The sequence below is a fragment of the Rhea pennata genome, chromosome Z (assembly GCF_028389875.1).
Source record: "Rhea pennata isolate bPtePen1 chromosome Z, bPtePen1.pri, whole genome shotgun sequence".
In the NCBI taxonomy this organism is placed as follows: Eukaryota; Metazoa; Chordata; class Aves; order Rheiformes; family Rheidae; genus Rhea; species Rhea pennata.
In genome coordinates this window covers 17658754-17684703 of record NC_084702.1, presented here as the reverse complement: position 1 = coordinate 17684703, position 25950 = coordinate 17658754, and the positions used below count along the sequence as shown (strand labels likewise).

The 25950-nt window shown below is 34.8% G+C and overlaps 1 protein-coding gene across 5 annotated transcripts in view; it reads left to right on the top strand.

The window, feature by feature from the left end:
• The window catches only part of PTPRD (protein tyrosine phosphatase receptor type D), a 354190-nt gene that overhangs the window by 277435 nt on the left and 50805 nt on the right, over nucleotides 1-25950 (top strand). For 4 of the 5 annotated variants that reach the window (XM_062600476.1, XM_062600475.1, XM_062600474.1 and 1 more), the window contains 2 exons: nucleotides 3870-3967; nucleotides 16576-16699. In XM_062600476.1, the coding sequence (XP_062456460.1) occupies nucleotides 3870-3967; nucleotides 16576-16699 (222 nt within the window). Of the gene's footprint in view, nucleotides 1-1665; nucleotides 1786-3869; nucleotides 3968-16575; nucleotides 16700-25950 lie in introns of all 5 variants that reach the window. The other variant, XM_062600477.1, reaches the window with a different exon arrangement.

Sequence of the window (25950 nt, the reverse complement as noted above, 5' to 3'; positions counted from 1 at the left end):
ATTATCTGTGAAGATATGTCACATTTTCATTTCATCTGGATTTTGGAGTGTATTCTAGAAGTTACGCATTTCATTTAATTTCTCCCTCATTCTTTTCTTGTTCATGGTGAGAAAGTCAACCTAGAGGTCCAAGTTTAAAAATAAATATGTGCTTCATAGATATTTTAAAAGCCCTTAACATGAAAGCCTAAGAAGAAAGAAACAAAAATGTGATTTAACATACTAACAGCAAGGATACTTATTTCAGTGGTATAACAGAATACAAATTTAATGGCTGGAGCAATTATGCAGATAAATTCTGACCTTATTCTCTCAGTTGTGCATTGGAATTGTGGCACATATGGTTTTTCATGTCCCTTAGTTGTGTGTTTGTCACGGAATAACCAGCAAATATTTCCACACTGTAATTAAACCATATATTCTTGTTTAATTCATGTAGAGGGATTACTAGTAGGCTGCATAAGACCAATCATGTTTGGCAATCTTCTGCCAAATCTAGAAATAAAAGCTGGCTGTGGATAGATTTTTCAGCTGTGCTTTGCATGATTTTTTTTTTTTTCACCATTTGGTTTTTTTAAAAACATTTAATGTATGTTTTTATCACTTTATTTTCTTATTTTTAAAAAAAAGAAAGCATGTATTTGGCATGGTTTCTTTTGACTTACTAGCATGTCACAGGGTCTGTTGTAGCTTAGCTGTATTTTGTCTTTAATTTTTTATGTTTTCATAGCATATGTTGGTTGATGTGAAGTTGTCTCAAAAAATGTTTGTTATATGTAGCCACAAAAATACATATATTTAGCTGTATTTTGGGTGTTTTGGAGGGATCAAGTTCTACATCTGGTGTTCACATGCAACTCACAATAAACTTTTATATGCTTTTACATGAGAAAGATAAAATCTTAAAACATCCATTCATAGCATATTCTGTTATGATGCTTATGATCAGTGTAAAAGAATATATAAGGTTATACATTCATACATTACAATCTATGAACTGATCGCATAAAAAGGGTCTGCAGCAGTTGTTTTCAAAAAGTAATTAGTTTATCATCTCATTAGAGCATGTTGAATCTATTTAGAAGATAAAAATACATCAGTTCACTTTATACGTTAACTGGAAAGTATTATTTGAAGAAAGTAAACAAGTATTCATTGTAAAAGTGCCTAAATGAGTCCTATTGAAAGGGGTCATATGCCATCAAAAACTACCAATTTCAGAAGTTGCTAGTGGTTTTCCTTTTTCTTAAGTCTTAGGTCAAGTTCTGTTTGACACAAAATGTTTAATATAAAGTCTCCCCTTAAGAATATAGTGTGGCATATCACAGTGCACATAACTAAAACTAGTTTAAAAAAGACTGGATGTTCATCTTCTGTTCCAACAAATAAATATCCCTTGTAGTAAACTGGTTATTGAGATTTGGGTTTATGATGCTGGTGAATTACTCAGGTTCTTCCTGTAATGAGTAAGTCTCATTTTCTTCAGTTTTATGTCCTTTATGTTTACAGTAGGGTAATTGGATCTTTAAACATTTTCTTAGCTGAGTTTCCAGACTCTGTTTGTGCATGTCTGAAGTGCCTGTATGTACAAGATTGATTGATTATGATGGTCTACTGCTGTTACTAATTTGTTTCCCATTTCCGATTGGCTTTTACTTTTTACAGCTTTGAGCAGTAATTCAGTCCCCTACGCCTCCCTGATTGGCTCTGTGTCCTCCCTCTCTAGCCAAACTACCACTCAGTCCTTATATGATAATAACTCTCTCCCACGATTCGCTCGAAAAGGTCTAAACATCTTTGTCTCTATTTTTTTCTCTGTTCAAGCACTGTTTTAGATGTACATCAGTCCACCTCCATTTCTGGATAAATCTAGAGTTTTCTTGTGCCTTTTCACTCACATACTTTCCATGGGGGGTGCTTGATCTGGATCAATCAGCTTAATTATTAGATGACTGTCACCCATACTGTTATTCTGAGAATAACCAAGTTATGCTGAATGAAATTTCTAAGAAAATGGGAGACACTCAGAACTGATATAAATAAATTAGAATTTATAGACTAATCTGCTATTTATGTTTTCTAAGAAATACCCTCGTTAAATCTGGATATTCTACTTTGTTCAGTGGACTGGCACCTTGCCTTTATGTCTAATTTAAATAATGTCTCCATCACCATCACAGATGTGCTATGAAGATAATACATAAATATATTCATATAGAGTGAGGTGAATTGGAGCTGGTACTTCTGGACATTATTTTTACTCTACTTTATTAAATGATAACCTGAAATATCAAAAAAAAAAAAAAAAAAAGAAAGAAAAAGAAAAAAGAAAAAGAAAAAGAAGAAATAAAAAGAAAGACAAAACATGCTATAGTGTGACTGTGTTGTAACCACATGGTCACGTGGTTTTTGGCTACGCTATAGGAAATACAAGTTAACTGTCTTAGGCATGCCCTTAAAATTCACGGTGACAAAGCAAACTGCATTGTGCAACATGGCTTCCAGCTTGAGCCCCCTTGAGTCATCACTATTTTCCTTTCGTAGTTTCAAGAGATCCTGGGGTTCACTAGCTTGATTTTTCTAGCCAGCTCTGATTTCTTCCCACAAGAAATTGAAAACACGCTTTCATCTTAGGTGTGGCACTATTAAGCACAAAGAGATGAACGTAAGCATCTTGGAGAGGGTCATCAAGACTATTAATAGTTCAAGAAAAAATATACATAAATTTTGGCCTGACAAATCTTCAGCTGGCAGACTGTGCTAGTTGGCCCCCCATCTTTTTACGTCTTCCTTTTTCCTTGTCCTCCCGGTATTTCCTTTCTTACCCATCTTTAGCTCTGATTCTCAGTTTTTATTCTTTTTTACTCAGTATTTTCATCAGTAGACAAAGATGTTTACACCTGAAGTAGATTGTAGGTACTCTTGGGGGTTGATAAATGGGGTTTTAGAATAAGCTTGTTTTAAGGTACCAGGGCAGCCAGATATGTGTGTCCAGCTGAACTGTACAACCCCTGCCTCTACAATCTGCTACTAGTGAAAACATTTTTGAAGTTCTAATTGTCTGATGTCCAATCTTGTCTTCAGTGACTGTTGTCTATAAGCAATGGTGCATGTTACCCATAGTTGCATGTGTCAGTCACTTCAAAATTTCATGAAGTTAGTAAAGTACTCCTAATTTAGTCAAAATGTCTAGTCAGTCTCCTAGACGTTGATACATTATTTTTAATCCTCAATCTTTCCATTTCATTTTTAAAATTTATTTTATATGTTAGTTTTTTGTTGATTCAGGGATTTTGTTTTTTTACCATTTCCTTTGCAGGTTCAGGTTTCTGCGGTTACCTTGGTAACCTTCATTCTCCAAGTTTGTTTTTCTTGATTATGCATAAGTCACTTTGTTTTCTGTCAAAATACTATTCTTTCCCCTTTAGGGCTCTTTCAGTGTCTGTTTCTCAGCTCGCCTTTCCTCATCTAGTTCAATGCAGTTTCCATTTCATACTGTGCAGGAGAAGGAGTTTGAAATGACATTAAGAGTCATTACTCAAAGCAGAGGTCAACATCAGGTCTAACTGCCTCATTTTTCCATGCCTATCTATCCTCATTGACTCATACCTCAATAACTCTCTTCTTTATACTAGGAATATTAGCTTTGGGATATGCTTGGTGACTTTTTTTTAATTTGGCTTCAGAGCTCATCTATCCAGAGCATGTCCTGCTTTGAGTAACCAAACTATTTGCCTGCTTCTTTCACATATAACATCTTTACTACTTACACATTTCTAGCCATTCTAACTACTGCATTTTCTAAATTTTAGAATCGTAGCATCAGTTCAAGTTTATTTTAAAGATTGTTCTTCTTTCTTGTTCAACAGGTATGGCAAGTCATCCCCCAATACCTATCTTGGAACTTGCAGATCATATTGAAAGATTGAAAGCAAATGACAATTTGAAGTTCTCGCAGGAATATGAGGTAATTTTCCCCATTTTTTCATTCTCATGATAATTAATAATGCCATCTTTCTGGCAACATGTTCAATAGGTATCAAACCTGATGATGTTGATTTCAGATGATGTTAAAACCATAAGAAGCGAAGTTCTCTGTGTAAAACAACTACTTCAGTGAGGTAGCTACTTTGTATTGTATTTTAATAAGGACAGGAATATGTCACACATATTCCATCTGAACATGCTTGAAGCAGTGTATAGATGATATAGGACTTAGGATTTTTTTATATGCAAGCATCCATCTATTCTGCAGTTAAAAACCCCTTAGAGAATTTAAAAATTCTTCGAGGTAATGTTATATGTTGACAGAATACATATAGTATCCACGTATGGTATCCAAAGGAAAAGTTACAGTCCACTGTATCAGTTCTGTGTGGAATAAAGAATTTGCAATTGCCTGATGTCATTCCTAATAGAACAGCTTCAAGACATTGGGTTTTTTTCCTCCTGTCAATAATATCACATTGATAATCTGGGAGTTGTGGTCTGTAAGAATGTGAAGGAATTTAACTGGAGGAGAGGAATCATTTAAAAGCTGCCTTGTCAATAATCTATGGAATACAGCTCCCCAGGCATTCATGGACACTACCGAGAGTTACTGCCTCTCGTGTCGACAAGTTATGGTGAGAGGACTTGGTTAGCCATTCATTAAACACAACAAACTATAACTATTTCTTCAAAGTAGGTAGTTCAATCATATCAAAAATCTATGGATAAAGTAGACACTGAACCGTCCTACAAAGAATATTCCTTAAGAGCAGTTACGATTGTCACGTGTCATGAGAGAGTGTCATGTTAGTGATCCATGGATGAACAAATCCCTGAATGATCACTGACACAGTAGTCTGTTTTATCACTAACCATTTGCTTAAAACTGCCTAAGAATTTACCAGCATGGTGGAGCATAATGGAGAGACAGGAAACATCTTTCTTACGTCTAGGTGCTGTAGAAGCACCTAGACGTAGAAGTTGGATAAGCATGCTTATCCAACTCAAAACCGATGTTATTCTCATTCTTTCGGGGCCTGCACATTCATTGCATTTGAAGGTTCATATAAACACTGACAGTACAGTAAAAAGAACTTGAGGAAGACAAACACATTGTTTCCACATTAATATGTCACTGCAGGGTACAGAAATCACATAATTGCCCAGAATATTTAAAGAGAATGTAGAAATATGTAAAAAGTGTCTGAATTTACTGTACTTACTAGTACAGTAATGGGCTACAATTGCTTATCATTTAGTCATATACTGTTGAGAAAGACCTTAAGACAGCTCTGAAGAATAATCATATTAGATGTCAAAAGGAAAATGTAGTCTCTACAGTTCATGTAAATGAAATTTGTTTGAAGGGCATCCCGGATTGCTGTTTACTGTCACAATCGCAAAAATGCAGGAGCATCTTTTTACATTTTTATATGAAAATGCTATGTTCTTGAGAATGGAGATTGTAACACATGAAGAATTAGATAGATATTTCACATCATTTAGGATTCTGAAATTGGCAGTTACTATCCTCTTTAGTCATAGACACTTGCTGAAACGTGGCAGCTGTGTTTTGCAGAGTCAGTTCTGGGGGTAGAATGGGTGTACCTGACAGTCATGCTCATGATACAGGCCACATTAATATGAAATCTGACAATGTCAACCTTGAAAGCAGTGAAATACGTGCTATATTTGTATAGTTCAATGCACAAATGTTTATGATTTTTGTCTGTAATCTCTAGATAATGCTGTGTATTCACCTCTGAATGACAAGTGCTTAAAGCCTAGTTTAAGTAGGGATGGAAAAAAACAATCTTGCCCAGAAGCTGAGTGGTCACAGGGCTTTTGATGGTATGCTATGTACAGATCAATCGCACCTCCTTATCTGGCTCTGAGTGTTTGTGGGATACCACAGTGGAAATGGTGACACCATCTTGTGTGCTGCCAGCAGCATGTAGATAGGGGACTGATTCTTGAACTTGAAGACAGTTCTTTAGAATAAAGGCATGTTATTTCAGCTCAGCATAGTGCAGGGAAATATACATAACATACCGTGTTCACCACAAAAAAGCCAACATTTGGTACAAATTTGACAATAATTTCCCGTTGTACTACAAGGAAAATCCTTGGAATAACAGTGTAGGAAATCCCATTTACTAAGTAAAAAATATAATGACAAGTCATATAGTATAGTATAATTTCCATAAAAATAAATGATTCATGCTCAATATGTCTAGACCATGCTGTGGAGATGATAAGGTTCTTCTTAAGCGGTAATATAGCTTAAAAGCATTGGTGTTCTGTATTTCTTTGCTGTTTAAGTCATCAAAATAATCTAGAGAATGTAATCTTAAGCATTTGTAGTCTGTGTTGTGGGAATACTTAGTATTCGTCCCTTCAGATCTTTTTACCAGTCATTGTAAATCGCCTACCTAACTTTTACATCCTACTTAAGAAAACAAACAGGCAAAAGAAAAAAAAAAAAAAAAAAAAAAAAGACTTTCCGCAGTGTCACACAGTCAGGATTAAAACATTGGCAACTGTACGTCAAGATCAGGCTTCACAGTATTTTTCCCTGGGTGTTCAACATTATTGTTTGAAACCCCACTTCTAGATGTCTCACTTTGTTTCCAACTAGTTCCAGGTTTATCCTTATTGAAATAGTATTAGTGTTAAGCACCACTATTTAATTTCAAGGTGAAGTCTAAGCAGTGAACTAAGGCTTCAGTTTGATCACTGTAAGTAGTCTCCTTGCCTTGGCTGAGCATTCCTGTTGTCTCTTTTGTGCCAATGCTGGCGCTAGCATGTGTGCAGCTGTTCAAGGATTATCTCAGGAAATAGGTTCAGCTGAAAACTAATTGTTTTATTTTTCTTTGCTGTTTTCAGTTGGATCAGTTCCCTGAACTAGCTCACCACATGGCTGCATAAGTTCTAGTGCCAGCACAAGGGAGCTGGTGGGAACATTTGTGGTTGGGGATTGGGACCTCCTCTTTTAGTAGCAGTCCTCATTGATATCCCTTAAATAAATGCCCAATTCTCAGGCAGAGTTGGGTACAGTTCAGTTATTGTCACAGCAGATTATATTTGAACTGGTGACACAGTAGTAAAAGAGCTATTTTTCATTTTCAAAAGATAAAGGCAAAGGTAGGGCATGCTTAGCAGGAAACCATTGACTTTTACTGAGAGTATGAAAGCCCTTCAGTTAATTCACATTTGGAGAAATAAGCATTGTTGGTCAGTGTAATATTTTTCATAATTCCTTCTTCTCCTCAGCACTCCATTATTTTATTTTGCATTTGTGGAACATCTTATATTGCATAGATGAATTTCTTCTAAGCCTTCTAAAATACGTAGTTAATGTCCAATAACTGTTGTAGCTTTGTGATACAATTAAATAAGAAATGCTTCCTGATGAATGCTGAGTTCTCATCCAGTTTGTAGAACATCTTTTAGGAGGTTAGCTCCGTTTGGAGAGGATATTTTAAGATTTTTTTTATCACCCCCTACTCTAGTTTCCCTTTAAAAGAATGACTTAGTCCACAACCCAAACATGCCTTTTCATAAGATTTCATTATGTGTACCCTAGATGGTCAGAGACATTTTACATATTCAGAGATATCCAAATACTTGCTCCTATTCCATCCTTTTCTTTTGACGCAGAATTTTGGGGTGTGAGGCATTGCATAGAGATACATTTTCCTCCACATCTCTCCTTCAGGAGGAATAGTGCTCCCTGACTTGTTCTGACTTTTTTCTTCAGGCAGACAGAAACTTCTCTTTCTTTCTACTACTTTCTCTCCACTACTTCCTCTTCACTACTTCCAAAAGAGAGAAGAAAGTTCTCTCCCTGAAGACACATGTCTATGTTCTATTTCCTCTGCTGATTCAGTCCTCTGGCCTCATTTTCTAATGAAACCTCCTTACTTCCTTACACTGTTCTTGGGAAGGGGAAGGTGAACTGCTTTGGAGACCCCAGCCATGAGAGGAGAGGAGATTGCCTTCTTCAAACAACCCCAAGTTCAACCAACATCCTAATAGTTTCCATTCATGTGACACAAAGCTTCCCAAAGCTTTTATTTAAGCTGAGAATATGTAGTCATATGTTTCTTCTTATGATGCATGAAATCTAGGTGAGAGATCCTGAAATAGCCATGCAGTAGAGAAATAACATGTCTTCCTTCTGCACTGTAATGCTGAAATACCCAGGAAGGACAGGGCAAGTTGGGAAATTAGATATTGCTAAAAAATGTGTAGCAATATGCATAGTATAAACTGCATCTTCTCAGAAGAATAAAAGGTCAAATTCCGTTGCTATGACAAGATGAAAGGATGATATTCTCTAGGGTAGAGACCAGTTTACAGCTGTGTGATGTTTTGTAAGCTTTGATGTCACTGATTTGAGGAGTCCCTGTTTCTAGATGTCTTCAGAATCTGTTTCCTGGTATCTTCTGGGTTCCTCCTATCCCATCTCTCAGAGGCACTGCAGATTTCAGTCATTACACTTCTCAAATATCTTTACCTTGAATACCTGATTTCCATGGGAGAACAGAGGCCAAGCTGTGAAGATTATGACTACTACAAGGGTTAAATAAACTTCTAATTTACCTGTCAAACAGAACATTTTTGTAGTTTTAGTATTGGAGTTGTATTACTATTTCTAGTAAGGGTATGTGCTATGTTATCTTCTCTATAATGTTCCTTTCTACTTCAAAATAAATTTTCCATAAACCTTCATTAATTAGTGATGGCATTCAATCCTGTAGCCTTAGTATAATATTAGTTTACCTTGTTACAGTAACATATCGTTTATGTCACATATTTCTTTTATATTCCCTAATTTAAAGACAAGGTTCTTGACCCAGCTGATTATTATAAAGCTTTTGCTGGCTTTGGCAGTTTCAGTGGGAATTTTATGCAATGCAGGGCTCCATATGGACTTGACAGCTGCTAAGCAGAAAGCCATATTCATAAGAAACTGACCTTTATATCATATCTCCTTCTTAACTCAAGCTGCAGAATTTAACAATAAAAAATGATCTTGGAGATAGACTGAATCAGAACATTAATATGCTGCCTACTTTATGCAATATACTAAATGTATATTTAAAGACTTGAAGTCATTTCCTGCTATCACATAGAACAAAAAATCCATTCCTCCGAAGCAATTTTCTTGGTCTGGTGTGAAATAGATTATTATCTGGGATCTATTGTCTTTGCTTTATATTCCTAAAGATGTAAAATCAGATTCATACTTTTTCTGTGTGGGAATCTGTCATTGTAATACATGAAAATTACAGTATTGACCTCTGTGTGTTATGACATGAGTTAGAGTATGTGTGTCTCTATGTACACGCCAGTTAACTAATCTAATACGAAGCTGTATATTATTTTAATGTCTTTTTTCTCATCAGGCTTGCTGTAAATTACAGACAGCCTTTTGTTTTAACATGGAGTATGGGGAAAGATGATGATACATTTTGGCTCTGTTCCAGACTGCCACACTATTGTAAGGTTTGCTGTAGCTTAACAGTATCACTGGGTTAGATTTGTGATGAGAAAATAACTTATTAAACCTAGTGCATTCGTCTTCTTGCATCTTATGCAGCAACAAGATAAACACTGGATACTAAAATGCAATGAATTTTATATTGCAGAAGCATATCTAAAACTGATTATTAATAGAAAACACTTTAAAAATTCACAGACAGCAGATGACCTTCTGAAAGAATCCATACCAAAGATATAGCTGCACCTAACTGCTCTATGATTACGAATAATACAAGCTTGTATGCAAAATTCTGTTTCTTCTTGGCAAAAAAATGCTTTTTCTTCTTTACCATAGTTTCCTTTTCTCTAATACTACAAATCGTGTATATTGGTATTCTGTAGCTTTACTTTTGTGGGATGTGCTCCATTTATTGAGAAACAATTAGTGCAGTCAGTGAACGATGAAGTATTGTTTTTCTTTTTATTAATAGTACATATGCTATTGCATTCACATAGGTTGTTTGGTGCTTAGTTCCACCTAGAGCAGCATCTGAGCCAGAAGGATAGTTAGGATTCAGAATTTTAAAGATGCCATGCAGGAATCTGAAGTGGTAATATCCAAGATTAATAATAGTTTACTTCCTTACTTTGTGCTTTGAGTGCCTCCTTAGGCTAACAGTGTTTGTTTGTGCATATATGATTAAAGGAATATTTAGATACAAGAAAGCTGGTGTGATCATATGGATAACATATGCTAGTTTTTGGACTAATACGTAGTGCTATTTTGTCGAGGAATCTACTGGGACTCCTTAAGTAGTCAAAAAAATGTGATAAATGTCAGTTTTGTTTTGCCCAACTGAAAACAGTGACATGTAGGAAGAAAGAGAGAAATAGTCCACTTCTTATAGTATGACAAGGATGGGCTATATAGCTGATTATAGGGGAATCTGAGAATTTTTTTTAAAGATTCATTTGCAATATTTTAATGTATTTGTGGAGGGAAATGAAGAAGATTTTTGAGGTACATGTTTTAGTGATATTCCAGTTGTAATTATGGATTTTTCAAAAAATTTAGGTGACACTTCTTACGTTCATGCTGCACAGAGAAAGTGTCCTTTACTTCTTTCTAGACACGTAAATGTCAACAGTGCTCTAAAAATACATTGAAAATTGAAAAAGTACCAGGATCCCATATGCAACTAATTAAAATTTTAATGTTTAAGAGCTATGATGTAGACACCATATACTATATAAACATATAAACACCGTGTAGCATATGAAACAAAAACAAGAGACTTTTTAATTATAAAAATATTTCCATATAACTAAGATTTTCATTCCTCAAGTATTAATATGCTCCTGATAACTTATATCCCCATCTGCAGTTGAATGTAATCCTTTGTTTTGAACATATAATTATTTCCACTGCAACTGGTTTTGATATCACAGACAAAGGATTATAATTGCATTTGGGGAATAAATGGATAACTTTTAAGACTGGAGACAAAGAAATACAAAACACTGTGATTGATTCTAAAATAGTTCTGGTTTCTATAGCTTTTTATGTAATAGAGACACTCCTTTAAAAATGAATGTTTTCAAATAGTGATTATTTTCTTCCTTAGTTATATTTTCGTAATATGCATGTATACCTTGTTTAACTCCACTGGAGTCAGGTTTTCAATGATCACATTTGCCCATAGGAATATTAACATGATATTGTAGGGGGAATACCTTTGATCTTGAGAGGAGTTTGGCAAAAGCTTTATTTGTGTTTCTAACTGCCCTTGAACAATTGCGTCACTTTCTTTTGAGAGTCAACAAGAAAACATCCATCTATGCATTCTCAACTCAGTTTTTACTATCCAGGCTTTTTTAATCCAAACTCACACTTGAATCCAGGGAACATTTACGCAAAAAAAATGCGGACATGTTCCCCATGTCTCTTGAGAGTGGCAGCCTTTACAGTGTAATATGAAAAACTCTGTCTTAGTAGGAAAATGTAATTCCACTGGCAAGTTGCCCTGATGATGTATTAATGTTCATGCATTTAGCCTTCATGTTTTGCTAATGCAGTATGTAAATCTCATTCTATTAGCAAGTTTCCTGCATAATACAATAGAATCTTATTATAGATTCATCAGCTATGATACAAAATTCTCATTGCAATCACTGACACTGGTAAAAGAGGGTCAAATTGTTCATTTTTATGGATAGTTGACTACTTTCCAGTTGTACAAAGTCTATTTGTGTTGACATCTTCTTAAACATGAGTTTTTCATTCTTCTTTCACTGGTCTTAAATTTCTTAAATTTATTTCAAAACCCAGTGTTTTGATGATTTAATTTGCACCTCCAGTGCTGGGAAATTCGTGGTTCATGCTTCCTTTCCCTTCTGTTTGTGAAACCTACACAGCAACTAACCATTCCCATGACCCACAAAGATTCAAACCTGCTGGCTCTTAATTTGCTGGCACAGCGAGCTTTTGACAGAGCGTTGTTCCCCGTGGCATCCCAGTATATGCCAGATTGCACGAGGAAGTTTGTCATTTCTTTGTTCTTTTTCCTTCCCCAGTACTACATAAGGATACACTCCCAGAGACCCACAAGCAATATTTGCCTATGTTCAAGTAGCCTAAACAAATACCTCACAAAGTGCAGGTGTAGAGTTTATGGGGGGATTTTTTGTTTGTTTACAATATTTCCTGGATACTCATTCTGGTTATCCTGATACCTAGTCAAAAAAACTATTCTGTGGCTAGCATATCATATTAGTAAACATTGCTCAAGTTTCTTCCCAGATCAGGCATTTTTTGTAGCTGCCAACCATTTTAAACACAATAACTGAAAGATTAGTCATAGTATGGGAGGGTAATAATGGTATTACAGATATCCTTATTTCTTTCACACAAAGCTGTACTACACAGTTATGCTATGAAGAAGTCCAGTTCTTTGTTAATGACAGCTTTATTGAAGACAAGCTTTCGGAATGAATATACTAGAAATCCTATTAAAGTGCCATCCATTAAACCATTAAAGCACTCATTAAAACTGTTAGTACAGACTTGTTATTCATGAGTTATTGGTCTTTCACACTTCTGAAATGTATCTGCCAATACCACTTTACACTTTGTTCCAGTGTGGCTATTAAGTCCAAGGAAATATAGATTAAGTTCCTTTTGCCAAAACAGTGCTTTGTGGGAGGCCGGTAAGGCCACAAAGAGATGGACATTGGTGAGAAAAGAGTAAAGCTTAAAGTTAGGTCCATTTGCTGGGTTTTGACATTACTTGTGTTAACTATATACAGGGCTAAAATTAATCACTGAATTGTACCATCTGGCCATACATCATAAAGAAAGAAGTGCACAGGGAATATAATATGCTGTTGTGAAGAACACATCTTCAACTTCTGCTAGGAAATGGCTGACAAAGAAAGCTGTTACTTGATTTTTTTCTTTGATATTGAAAAGCAGCTTTAGATCACTTAAGCATTAAGAACTGAAAAAGGGAAGAAAGAAATTGAACAGCTAAAATTAAGCTTTAAACATTAAGTATTACTAATAATTTATAAATTCTCATTAACAAATAGGTATAATAAGAAGCTAAAGTCCTTTCTCATAATGGGCAAAAATCTACTAAGATCATCATTACCTAAGTGCAATTATATAGCCAAAATTACACCTTAAACTTTGAATTTAATTTTGAATGGAGGACAGGATAGAGAGTTGGGGGGATTTTTTGGTTTTCTTTTCTGTTTTTGTATTTTTGCATGTCCTTTTTATTTTGGATAATGAGGAGTGGGAGACCTGCAGCCCAGGCTTGAAAATAGTAATATGTTAGTCAGCTATTTTATTCTGTTAGTTTCTAATTTTCTTGTCAAGTATGAAGAAAAAGTTTATTTGACATCTTATATTCTGAAGTAATTTCCAGAATATTTGGGCACTGTAGGTAAAAAATAAAAGATTAGGTAGAGCATCTCCTTCAGTTAGGCAGCCAGAAATAATACAGAGCACTGTTGCCTCATTTCAGGGCAGTGGGACTGCTCCATAGCTAGCATATTTGAATATATACCCCTCAAAAATTCTGAGTAGGTAGTCACAATGAACACAGATATGCCTTACTCCTAATCAAATAGCTGAGAGTCAAATAATTAATTTTATTTTAAAATTTACTTAGAGTATAATGCACTAAAGTATTGAAAGTGTTTTCTGTTTATTTTGAATTTACAGTGATTATGTTCTGTATTGTAACAAGAAATCCAAATTAAACTCTTATCAATTACTTTTTAAAATATTGAAAATCTTGTCATGCAGACATCCTGCACTAGTTGTCATATTCACCTCTATTAACTCAAAAAGGAGAAGAGGGGAGATACTTGCTGGGAAGACTGATTATTTAAATTTGATTACTCTGAAAGTCATATTGTGTAGCCAAATTGCTGGTCAGCTGATAAAGAGGCATATTGCATGTGTTAAATATATTATTTGTCAATATGATTTTTCCTTTCTCCAGGCTCAAATCCAAAGTATTCCAAAATCATTCTTTTCACCCTACTTCAACTTACCAATACAGATTGAAATAAAAAAGTGTCTTTAGGTGAATCGATGCTTACCTGCATCAAAATTCTATTGCCAGCTTTCACAGAGGATGAAAAAATGTTACTGTGATGAATACAAATGTAGTAAAGTAATTTATATTACAGGTTGGTTTATTCATAAATATGAATTTCTGTGTGGAAAAGATAATGGTTTTGTGAAAGGAGGACCAAGCCCTAATAAAGGTTAGGGTGTCCATGTTTGTGCTCAAACATAGCACAGAGGTAATATCTACTTTTGCAAATGACAGAATGCCAATTCGACAATAGTTTGTTGTTCCTGTTTTTAAAACCAAATTACAATAAAACCAAAAAAAGCCACTGTCTCCTTTTAAAAAAACTCTTAATATATCCAAGTACCATCTCACAAGTTGAAAGTTGTGTGTTGTCAACCCACACTTTATTGCATGAGGTTTTTTTTTAAAAAAAAAAAAAATGTTTGGGCCCAGAAGTTGTGTGAAGGGAGAAGAAAATAGGTCAAACCATTCTGAGCTCAGAATGACTTAATGCCTGTAGTGCTGATATTAACATCCATTGCAATGCTGCTCGACTGCATCATAACCAAACTATGATGGTCCTTATCATGCCCCCAAGCAGATTGTGTCTTCCTCGTTTCCTAGCAAGTCCCATTTCATTTCTCCATGAGGTTTGAGCTGCCACACATTCTGCCTCACTCACTGCTCAGGAAAGGGGGAGCCAGAACCAGGACCATCACGCTGCATCTGTGGGTCCTTGGTCAAATTACATGGGGAACTCACCATGGGCCAGCTTCAGGATTCAGGAATGCAGGAAAACTAGTCACAACACTATTATAAAATGTAATTGAGTTTAGAGTATTAGCGGATATGATAAGATAATAAGCTTTGGTTCCCTAAACCAAAATGCTGAGGTATTCCACAACCTCTCTGTCTGACAGCCAGGGAAAATGGATTTTTTGGGATAATCTCAAAAAGAAACAAAGTCATTCTCTGTATGTTAATAAAATAAATTATATGAGATCTATAAAGATACATAAAAATGAAGTAACTTTTTGATTAGCCCAATTATTAATCTAAGGGTTAAACCCAAATAGATCCCAATAGTTATTTTAGCACATGTCCATTGCCTGAAAATACCTACCATAATAGGTTGCAGGTCACATTTTGCATTTGTACTATGACATAAATTGCACCTGCAGCTTTTCTAAGTGACCCTGGGAGAGTCACTAATGTCATGTAAGTGATGTCTTAGTGCTGCTGTGCTAGTATGGAGCTTCTCACGTGTTCTTTAGAGCGAGCCTGCTAGTATAAAGTGGACTCGGTGCTGGTGAACAGCCTGATCCAAGCAGAGCTCTTTCTTTTGTTTGATTATTTTGGCTTTTACAATTTAGAGCAGCCTGGCATGGGCAACCACTCATGTGCCAAATTATTACCAGGATTAAGCAAAGGACATGACCTTCAAATCATCTTAGTGTGTACATACCTGCTGATGAAACACTTCAAGGTCTCTAATGTTACAGAGAGAGAAAGTAAAACAATATGTGATTCATCATGACTTCTCAATATGAGATGACCTTTCGCATAGCAGGTACCAGAGCAGGCACAAGCAGGTACCATCTGTTATTTATTCAGGAGTTGCCCAGCTGTATGTGTAACTCGACCATAGAAATAAAAGGGAATATGTAGAGCCTGGGCTTGGCTGGCTCATGAAGCATGCAGGAGTACAGGGAAAGCTTCATTGTGTTACTTCCATCCTGGAACATGACGGAAGTGATACTAGGACCATGCAGTTTTATGTATAAGTAAGGGGTTATAAAACCTCATATATGCCTAAATTTTGCACATATTTGTTTACAACTGGATGCATGAGTCAAGGAAATAAAAACAGACAGTACCTTTAGAGTGTGTCTCTATGTTCTTCAGACTGTTACATCAGCAACATGATGTCATTAGTCACTGAGGTGTCAAAATGAAAAAAAAAATTAAAAACAAACAACAAAATTTTTCTTCTAGCAAAGTTCTTCAGGAACATTTGGAATTTATTTAATGAACAGGGTGCTGAATTGTTTGAAAACATGTGCACTTAGTAACAGAGCAAGACAGAAATATTTTGCTCCCCTTATCACAGTGATTTTAAGATTTCCAACACTTATTTTTTTTCTTTCTCTGTTACACTAGAATCACTCACAGCAGAGCTGTTTCCTTGGGGGAGTTGGAGGGGAGGGGGAAAGAAAAAAAAGAGATGAATACTCTTCTCCCTCTACGCTGAGGAGAAAACAGCTACCTTAGATTAGGAAAACATGTGGTTTAATTTCCTAATTGGAACTTCAGATGCCTCAACACTAAATCCTTATTATAATATAGTGCATTTTGAAAAGCCCTGAATTTGTAATTTACTTTCAGAAGCAAAATATTTCTAGAGTAAAAATATAGGACCATATGGTGTGTAATCATTATAAATATGATAAGTATGTAGTACTTAGCTAATATTTTTTTCTCTCTTTTTCTTCCCTTTATCTTTTTGAAGTCTATTGATCCTGGTCAGCAGTTCACTTGGGAGCACTCTAACCTGGAAGTAAACAAACCAAAGAATAGATATGCGAATGTAATTGCATATGACCATTCTCGTGTTCTACTCTCAGCAATAGAAGGTAAGGAGACCCTTAAATTAATTAAACCCTAAAACACAATTTAATTTTACCACCTGCTATCTTTGGGTTGCAATGTGAAGAAGTGTCAGTTAAATTACTTCCTGTAATGACAATCCTTTTTTGATGTTCATTCTCAGTAATTAAGAAAAAGAAATAAAATTGAGACAGGGTCAGATATAGCACTCGATACATTGACTCCCTGTGTGTATGTGAAAATGTTATCTAAAGTAAGTTATTGTTGCTGTTTACTTCTACTAGCTCTACAGAGCCAATATATCAGGAAGTCTGTGTGAGTTAGGGTTTTAGTCCAAATTTGACATTATCAACATTATTGAGTTTCAATTGCCAAATCTACTCTAGAAAAGATCAACTCAACTTTATATTCTCAGAGAAGTTTTAAGAAATACGAAAACTTCCCTTTTTTTAATTTTTGACTTACAAAATGAACATATATTCAGTGGTAGTGTTCAAACAAATTCACACATGTGGACATTGTTGAAACCTCAGTATTTCACTGCTCAAAGGTTGGCAGGGCTATACAATGATAGCCCTTTTTATATCTTTCTCTTGCCCAAAGCTTTAAAAAAAATCAGTTGTTTCAGAGTTTGACTTAAACTGCCCAAAGTGATCGGGCCTGGAGACTGTGCATGTTTTACCAAGCAAAAAGAAGCACAGGTTATCACTCAGAGAATATTTTTATTGGCCAGCTGTGCCTTACCATTAAGCTGCTTCCTGGGATGAAACTAGATTTTTAGTTTATTCTGAGTGGTTGACAGCGAGGTATAGTGATGGCAAGACTATAACTGGTTATGTATTTAAGTGAAACCATTTATGTGAAGATAAAATTTGTCTTTAGTAACTTTGACGGAGCTTGTGTATGACATATAAGGTCTAAGGATAACTTTAAAATTTCAAATGACTTAATTATTGCAGTCCAAATATGCTACATATTAAACTTCAGAGTATTTTGATTTAAAGAACTTCCTTATATTTAGCTATTCCAACCTGATTAGATACAGGAAGGACAATATTTACAGGTGTAATAAATTTTAATAATAACTTCTCAATGAAAAAATAGCAATTCCACTAGTCGAGCTTTAGATCTTTGCCTTATTTTTTGTATATTGTGGGCTTTGATTAAACAGACAAGTTTTTTCAACGATGATGGAAAATTGAAATGATTGCACTAAAGAATTTGGATGTAATAATCAGCTGATATTTGTTCCACCTCTGAAGCTCATATAGTTGTATTGACTATGTTTTCTTAATGTCTGTTTCATTTTTCACATTACTTTGTAGAAAAATCTAGCCATTTAGAAGCTGCTGTTACCTTTTGGAACTATCTATCTCCTCAGCAATAGGGAGTATATTTTAACTAGCATTATATTTGATATATAATTCAAGAGTTCAAGAAAATATTCTTTTCTGTGTCATTGCTACACAGGTAAACCATCAGGAAAAGTCAGGAGCAGTAACTGCACAATGAAGGCACAACAGTGCCTTCTGAATTGTATGTAAAGTTCAAAAGTTCATTGGAGCAAAATTTTTAACTCAAAAATTGCTTTCAGGTATCAAAAATAACTATTAGGTACAATAGAAGACTCAAGATTTTTGCAGGATTTTATTTTGACAAAGATTTGTGTAAGTGAGAAAAGAAAAAGGAGAAGAAAATACCTAATTGCATATAAATCTATTTCTTAATTTCTAACAAGCCAGATGTATGGGCTTGGAAGGTTTTACCAGATTCCCCGTAATGCAAATGCTCCATGAAATTTGACTTCCTAAAAGAAAATTAACATATTTTGAGAATGGGAAGAAAATATAAGAGGAAAAACAGAAAACACTGTTGGAAGTAAATAAGGTATCAAATTACACAGGACATTAGACTGGCTTTTTAAAATAACAAACAGTGAGTATATGAAAAAATTCTAAATCCTCGTTGCAGGAGGTGACTAGGTCTTTTAATGAGCAAAGAAAACATACAATTAAACTGTAAATATTGATCCTTTTTTAAGTGAGAAATACTTTGATGAGGTGAAAATTTCTAACTCTGTAATTATGTCAGAGATCCTAAATGGAGAAAAATACGATTATAGTCCTTTGAAATATCTGTGTTAGGTATAAAACCACAAATGCTATTTTGCTCCATCTGGTGATTTCCTGATTTTAATATTTTCTCAGTCTTTGGTTTATGGTAATCAAAGCAACATAAATCAAGTATTAAATGCTTATTTATGCTATAATAAGTTGACTTGAAGACAGTAATAAATTAAATGTTCTCCTTTTTATTAATATTCCTGCTGGGATTTTACACGATCAAAATTTCTGAAATTGCATGTATATAATATCCTAAGTTTAATGTGCTAGTTTTAGCATTTTGTAGTAAGTATTTCTCTTTCTAGTTTTAAATAAATATTCCTACAATGAAAATATGTAGTCTGCCCAAAATTTTAATCATTTGACAGCTGCATTTGTTTTCAAGCTATTGGGGAAATAAATATTTTAAATATTGTTTAAAAGAAAGAATCTTCTTTGTCTGTGTTAAAATATAAGTTGGTCAGGGCCTAAATTTGGACTGCATTATATTTGGTTAAAACCATATAGAGGATGTATATTTTTTTTGATTTTACATGTAGGCCTTATCTGAAGCTTTTTGGAGGCTGTTAAAAGATTTACATTATTATCAGTGGAGTCTGAATAAAAGTTATCTTCTTCCTAAAATAAGAACCTCCATTCCACTGCTAGACACTCCATCCTTGAATAACAGCAACTGTGTTTGTAGCAGGCACTAATCAAGTGCCTAAACATTAATCTACCTTGATGGTCACTTTGCCACTTGCTGGTGTTACACAGATGAGGAATGCTGTAAGTGACACTTTAGTGTGCAATACAAGGTCAATTTAGTTCAATTTTCTATTTCCAACTCTAGCCAATACAGAGATGCTCTCCAGAAAGTTTTAAATTACTTAGCATGTTGTAGATATTAGAAATTACCTCTTTCCACCTGTTGATAATACCAAGTTATTAAAACTGCATAGATCTGAAACACAAGGCTTAGCAACTCTGTTGAAGGGCTTACTTTGCTACCTTTTATAATTCTTGTTATACATGGTTCAAACCCTTTTTTTGGAGTCCTCTTAAATTCTTGGCCTCTGTAATTGTCTGAAGTAGCAAGAAGTTCCACAGCATAGTTGCTGACTTTCTAAAAAAGTATGTTTTGTATTTTTAAATTCTCCCTATTTAAATTTTGTTTTATTAAATTTTTCTTTGGAATAAAACTGAAATTAATTGTGGTAATTTCAAGTTTAAGCCGAAGGAAGATACTGCTTGGTTGAGTTTTGCTCCTGTATATTATAAAATGAATTTCTTCTCTGATGTCTGATGCTGTCTTTGGGTATCACTGAGAGGGACACTGCAGTTTAATGAGAGAGCATAATAAGATAATAAAGTCTGTCTGTCATATGCTTCTGAGTGGTTCTGAGGTCAGAATTTGCCAATTCAAAAATAAATATACCAAATTACAACAGCTAGATTTACAGATTTTAAACTTCAAAGGAATAAATAAAATACTAGGAAATAAACGCATTTAACAGTCTGGTTTTTTAAAGGCGTGGCAGTTCTTTCAGTAGACATCCCAGACTAAAAGTCTACCATATGTGGCATTGGTTTGCATAAGAGTAGTGACGTAAAAATTAAAGTATAAGTAATATCTATCATGTTTCAGCAGTAAATTGTCCGATGGGTAAGTTAGTGGTGTAAAAATGCAGCTAAGGTTAGAAGTCTCTGACTGCAATATGAATCTTAAAGAAGAGAAGGCAAGAAATGCCAATAGTCTTTCTTACTTCTGAGTTGCTAGTTGTCAGTAAATCAGCATCCAGTACGTACTCCATGATGTTTAGATATGGAATGTATTCTGGTGAAAATAAACTCCTAAACACTTACTGAACAATCATGAACTGTACTGCTTATTTTGACTCTCTCATATTACAGGTATATTATATTCTGTTAACAAAATATAAATTAAAGACTTAAGGTAATTTTATGCCACTTCCATCTGCAAGCCTAGAGTGCCTTAAAAGGAGCAATGATTGCAGTGACGAGGTAAAAAACTTCAGAAAGATCAAGCTAAATGATTTTGAGTAGACTTAATAGTAGCCATTTCAGCAGCAACGCCAAAACCAGCTTTAGGGGTATAATAATCGCAGACTGTGAATCTACTTACCATTTAAAATCTCCAAATTAAGATGAGTATATGGGTTATGGATGCTGTTATAGTTATAACTTAACAGCAAAAAGTGTCCTGTGCTGCTCTTGGCACAATTCTGACTTTTCTCTATATATATACTCAGACTATTCATCTGGAAAGCTTTGGCAAAATGTCCAGTGGTTTTGTTCTTGAACAGAGAGTGAAGATTTGGCACTACATGGCTTACTGTACACATTCATATTGAAACAGTTTTCTGTAGTGATCATCTAACCTGGAATCATTTCAGTTCATATTAGTACAGGCACTCTGTGTCCCTTTTAGTCTATCATTTAGACATAGAAATGAGTATTTGCATCCAATGAAGCACTCCTTTGAGAGAGTGTTCCTCAGTCTGGAAGAGCTGGAGAATCATTTTTATCAATCAATCAAGTTCCAGACAGTTATCAAATAATCACAGTATGAGGTTTTCGTGTTGGATTTCAGTATTTGCTTTGCACTGTCTTGCAAAATACTGTTACCACAATATACTGTCGCTGTGCAGGCATCATGCTGTTCTCATCTGTGTCTCTGAGGGACTGCAGTGAACAAGTCTGTCCTTTCTTTTACTTTCATTCTGTCATCTACCTTAGGTCTAGCCAACACTAAAAATAAAAGAAGAAGAAGAAAACCCCTCCACATAGAAAACCTTCCTTTTGTTTTTCCTTCCAGAGCTCATCCTGTTTTCTGGCCTGCTTCTCTGCTACTATCCTTTTACATTTTTCATCTTGCCTACAGATCTCCTAAAGTACCTAATTCCTAGTCCCACCACTACATTTCACTTATTTCTGATTTTTTCATCTTTTTTTTTTTCCTTTCTATTACTTATCTTCTCTGCACACTCCTTCTTCTGCTTAATTCTCTATCTTCTGCCTACTGCTTTGTGGCATTCCCTTTTTCATTCTAAAACATAATCTAGTTCAGCATTATTCTTCAAGGTATCTGTTTCCCTCATCCTTTCCCTCTTTACCAGACTCTTGTAGTACTAACACAACCCAAAATCCTATTGCTTTTCTTCTATGTTTTCTTTTTCCTCCTGATCTTACATTATGTTAAGATGATATGTACCACATTTTCCTCAGCCTTTGTATAACTTGTTAATTTTACCAATAGTCACTATTACAAATATCTTTATTAGTGTGTGCTGCTTCTTTTTTCAGCAAGTTCGTGTGTTACAGGTTTGTGCTTAGATTATTTGAGTCTGGTAACTTCCTTATAGGATTTCATGTTTCAAACAACCTTTTTCGTAGACATTTTTTGTTGTCATCCAGTAGCTGTCCCAGGTTCATATGTGCTCTGACATAGTTAAAAATATCAATCATTTATTTAAACTAGTGGCATAGCTTTGTCAGCATTTTCCGTTCATCATTACATTTTCCCAAGTTGTTTACAAGCATGACAAAGTTTAATCCTATTACTTCACACTCTCTTTGTAACTAACAGCACATTTCGTAGGGAAGCAGCACAGAAACAAAGGTTTATGGTTTAATTTGTTTTAAATAGAAAGGCTGTTCAGTACTTAGCCTTTATAAAGGCTTGAAACAATTTCATGATTTGATTTCGGTCTAATTAAAGCTATTTAAAAAGATAACTGTCTTCAGGAAATCAAGTGGATAATTCTGAAGTTTGCATTATTAGCCATGTGGTGTGGATCTCTGTACACTGAAGCAAGCTGTACTCTCACTTCAGTTCATGAGAACAGTCTCACCATAAATCAGTAGCTGAGAGGGATTTTTTTTATTCTTTTGATCTAAAATTGTGGCAGTGGCTAATTTTGTTTCATTGCTCATTCACTCTTTTTCTCTCTATATAAAATCTGGACTGCTTTGTTCTCTTGAGATACTTGAAAATGGGATGTCTGTTATGCTCAGCTACTCATCTAATGCTGTCCCCATTGTGCTCAATTCCTGTCTGGCAGAATAAGGAGATTGCAGGCTCTGGTCATTCATCATCATAGTTAAAAAGGCTACTAGAAAATAGTTAGAATTACAGCCTGGAGGCTCAGTCTTTAGCAGAATTTTTATGCAGAAACTCTGTCTCTACTGTTGATGAAACTTGTAAAAGTGAAGTGATATCAAGTGGATTACTCAGCATTTACCCTTCAGTTATGCCATCCTAAATCGGGAGTAAACTCTACTGTTACTAACAGTCAAGGTTCATATTCTGAAGGCATTCCATTCTGAAGGCAGAATTTGATTGCTTTGTCCCTTTCTTGACCCATGTTTTTACAGAACTGACCTTTCTTGACTATTACACCCAAATTTAAGTAATGATGGCAATTGCTGCTGTGCTTGTGGGTATGATGCCTTCAAGCTATGGCAACTAACAAAGATTTGCAGGATTTCTTTCTGCCACAGTCAGACTAGTTGTCATCTGATTGTTTTTGCACTATTAGACTTGACAGAGAGTTGTTTGGCTTTCTCAGCTCAGAATGAGGCTGTGGTCAGAAAAGTCCGTCTAGAAAGTGAAAATTTAGTATTGAAATATATTTACCTTTAGTAATTGTTTCACTTTGGCCAATGTAGATGTTACAAATGATCAGTATTTCCTTTCCCCCCCCCCTTTTTTTTTCTTCATACTACACACATTTCACTGGACCTGCTATGACAAGGCCCCTTTCCTGGAGGGATTTGAGTATGCATGTTGTGGGGACGTAGCTGATAAAGAAAATACTGGTGTGGCACCATGCGAGATGGAAAGTGAGAGCAGGAAAATGGTATTACAACATATAAAAAGATTTTTGAAAGGAATGTGAAACTGTGATAATGCATGAAAAGGATGATGGAGAGAATCAGTACAAAAAAAAGAGGGATGATACTGAAAAAGACTAGGAGACCAGACAAATTAAAAAGGCAATACCTGGCAGATACTGTGGAAGAGAGAGACAGTGGAGCTGGATGTTGTGAATATAGAGTGCTGATTTCTGGGGAGCTCCTTTTTAGAGACAAATCCTTGACCAAAATTTTCTTATCATAAGAGGGGTTCAGCAGCACCTGGTTCTTCCTGGATCTACATTACTTAAGTCACTAGTAGTTGCTAATGTTCTGTGGCAAATAGACTTTCTTGTCCATGTCCTAGCCACATCTTTTTCATACTCCATGAAGCCTTGTTACTTTGTAAAAGGAATTTTTGGTCTTAAGAATACACAAGATTTTTTTTTCTTGATAAAAGGAAAATGAAGAAATAGAGTAGAAAGTTCCACTTCAACCTACCTTTGAAGAAATCCCCCATGCAAATATTTGTAATTTCTAATCCTAATTCTCTTTTACTTGCATCTGTGATCAAGGAAGGTGTAATCTAGGAATTAACTTTTCTTCATTCTATTTCAAATAATTATAAATAATTTAATTTAGAAGTTAATATATTTTAGTATGATTTATTAATAAATTTAATACAAATTAATAAACATTAAAATATTTACAAATTTAAACATGATTTTTTTACAGCAAGTACTGGTGGCACAAGCTGCTAAGATTTGTAAAGAACATTCTTTAGTGTAGTGTTTGCAATGCTTCTCATGCTTACTTTTCACGCTGAGTTGTGCACTATCGGCTCCAGAGGACAGCTTTCCCAGAAGATCATTTAACCACTTTACAAAGCGTTGTTTTTCTTTTTCATTTTTTCCTCGGGCTTTTATTTATAACATATGCTTCAAAGTATGATACTAGACATCATAATGTAATTCTAATTTATGCAGAAAACATTTCTTACCAGCTTTCTCAGTTCCTTTGGTAATAATACCCAGTTGGTGTAGATTTCTCATGTTGGCTTCATTTTTCTTTCTCATCTGTTTTGTGCAAAAATGTTTTATTATCTTGATAAGGGAAGAAAATATGGCATTGTGCCTAGCAGTTGTATTTTCTAAGTCATTAATTCTAATTTCCACAATGAGAAGTATCATAAAAAAAAGTTTCAAGTCTACAAAAGTGAGGCTTTTAAACTCCAATTTCTACCTTTTATGGGAAGAAATCATGCTTTTTGGCAACTCAGAGTAGATTTTAAAGATCTTTCTTTATCTCTCCTCCCCTAGAAGAGACTTTCAGTCAGTTATAATCATAGTTGGCCAGATTTCCTGTGTCCATCCATGCATCTTGCCTGAGGAGCACCCTTTGTAGCTTCTCTTGGGCCCTTGAAGTTACAAGCTTTACAAGCTCTTTTCTTCCCTGAAACATTTTGTCAGACTTTTCTTTTACTCATATAGAAAGTCAAATCAAGATGCTATTTGTTTTTAAATATAATTTGCACGTATAAAATGAGGCAATCTGTCAGGCAAATTTTTATGCTAGACTACGGCTACAGTATCCTGTAATCTGAATCTTCTCAAGATTATATTGGATCTTAACATGCAACAATCACAGCTGCCTGGTTCATTGCTAAGTGCTTACTGGGGTATGAAACATTAAGCTTACCCAGAATAAGGAGAAAGACTCTTCAAATTGATGTCAGGGAAAAAAAGTGTTTAAGTACATTTACTGTACATTCAAATTCTTTTATTATTTTGGAGTGCTTTTTCAGATAATGCCATTTTTTTCAAAACAAACAAGAGCGTGCTACACCGATAATTACTGAGTTTGGGATCAGCAATGGTACATAACAGATCAGAATAGATTTGGAGGTTTAGTTCCTGACAAAAAGCTTGAAAAAAACTTCTCTAAACATATGTAATAGTTTATTGTGGTTCATATCCAAAGAAATTCAACTTTGTTTTTTTCTGAAATCTTCTTTGAATGAAATGGTTATAGCTTTATAGAAAGCTACAGTCTATCTAAATATCTGAAACAGCTTGTAGAACCTTCACTGTCTCCTGGGGTAATAGACGTAGGCCTAGCAGATTGGCTGTGAAAATATAAACCATTAATTTTTGCTCAAAGAAGAGGTAATCTGTATTAATTACTTCAAAGTAGCTTTTGTATCTTTTAATTATGATGTGCGTTTTTGTATTTTTTTAGCCAGTTTTTTTAGGAAACAACCTGTGTTCAACACTGCAATAACATGGGAAACACTGCTT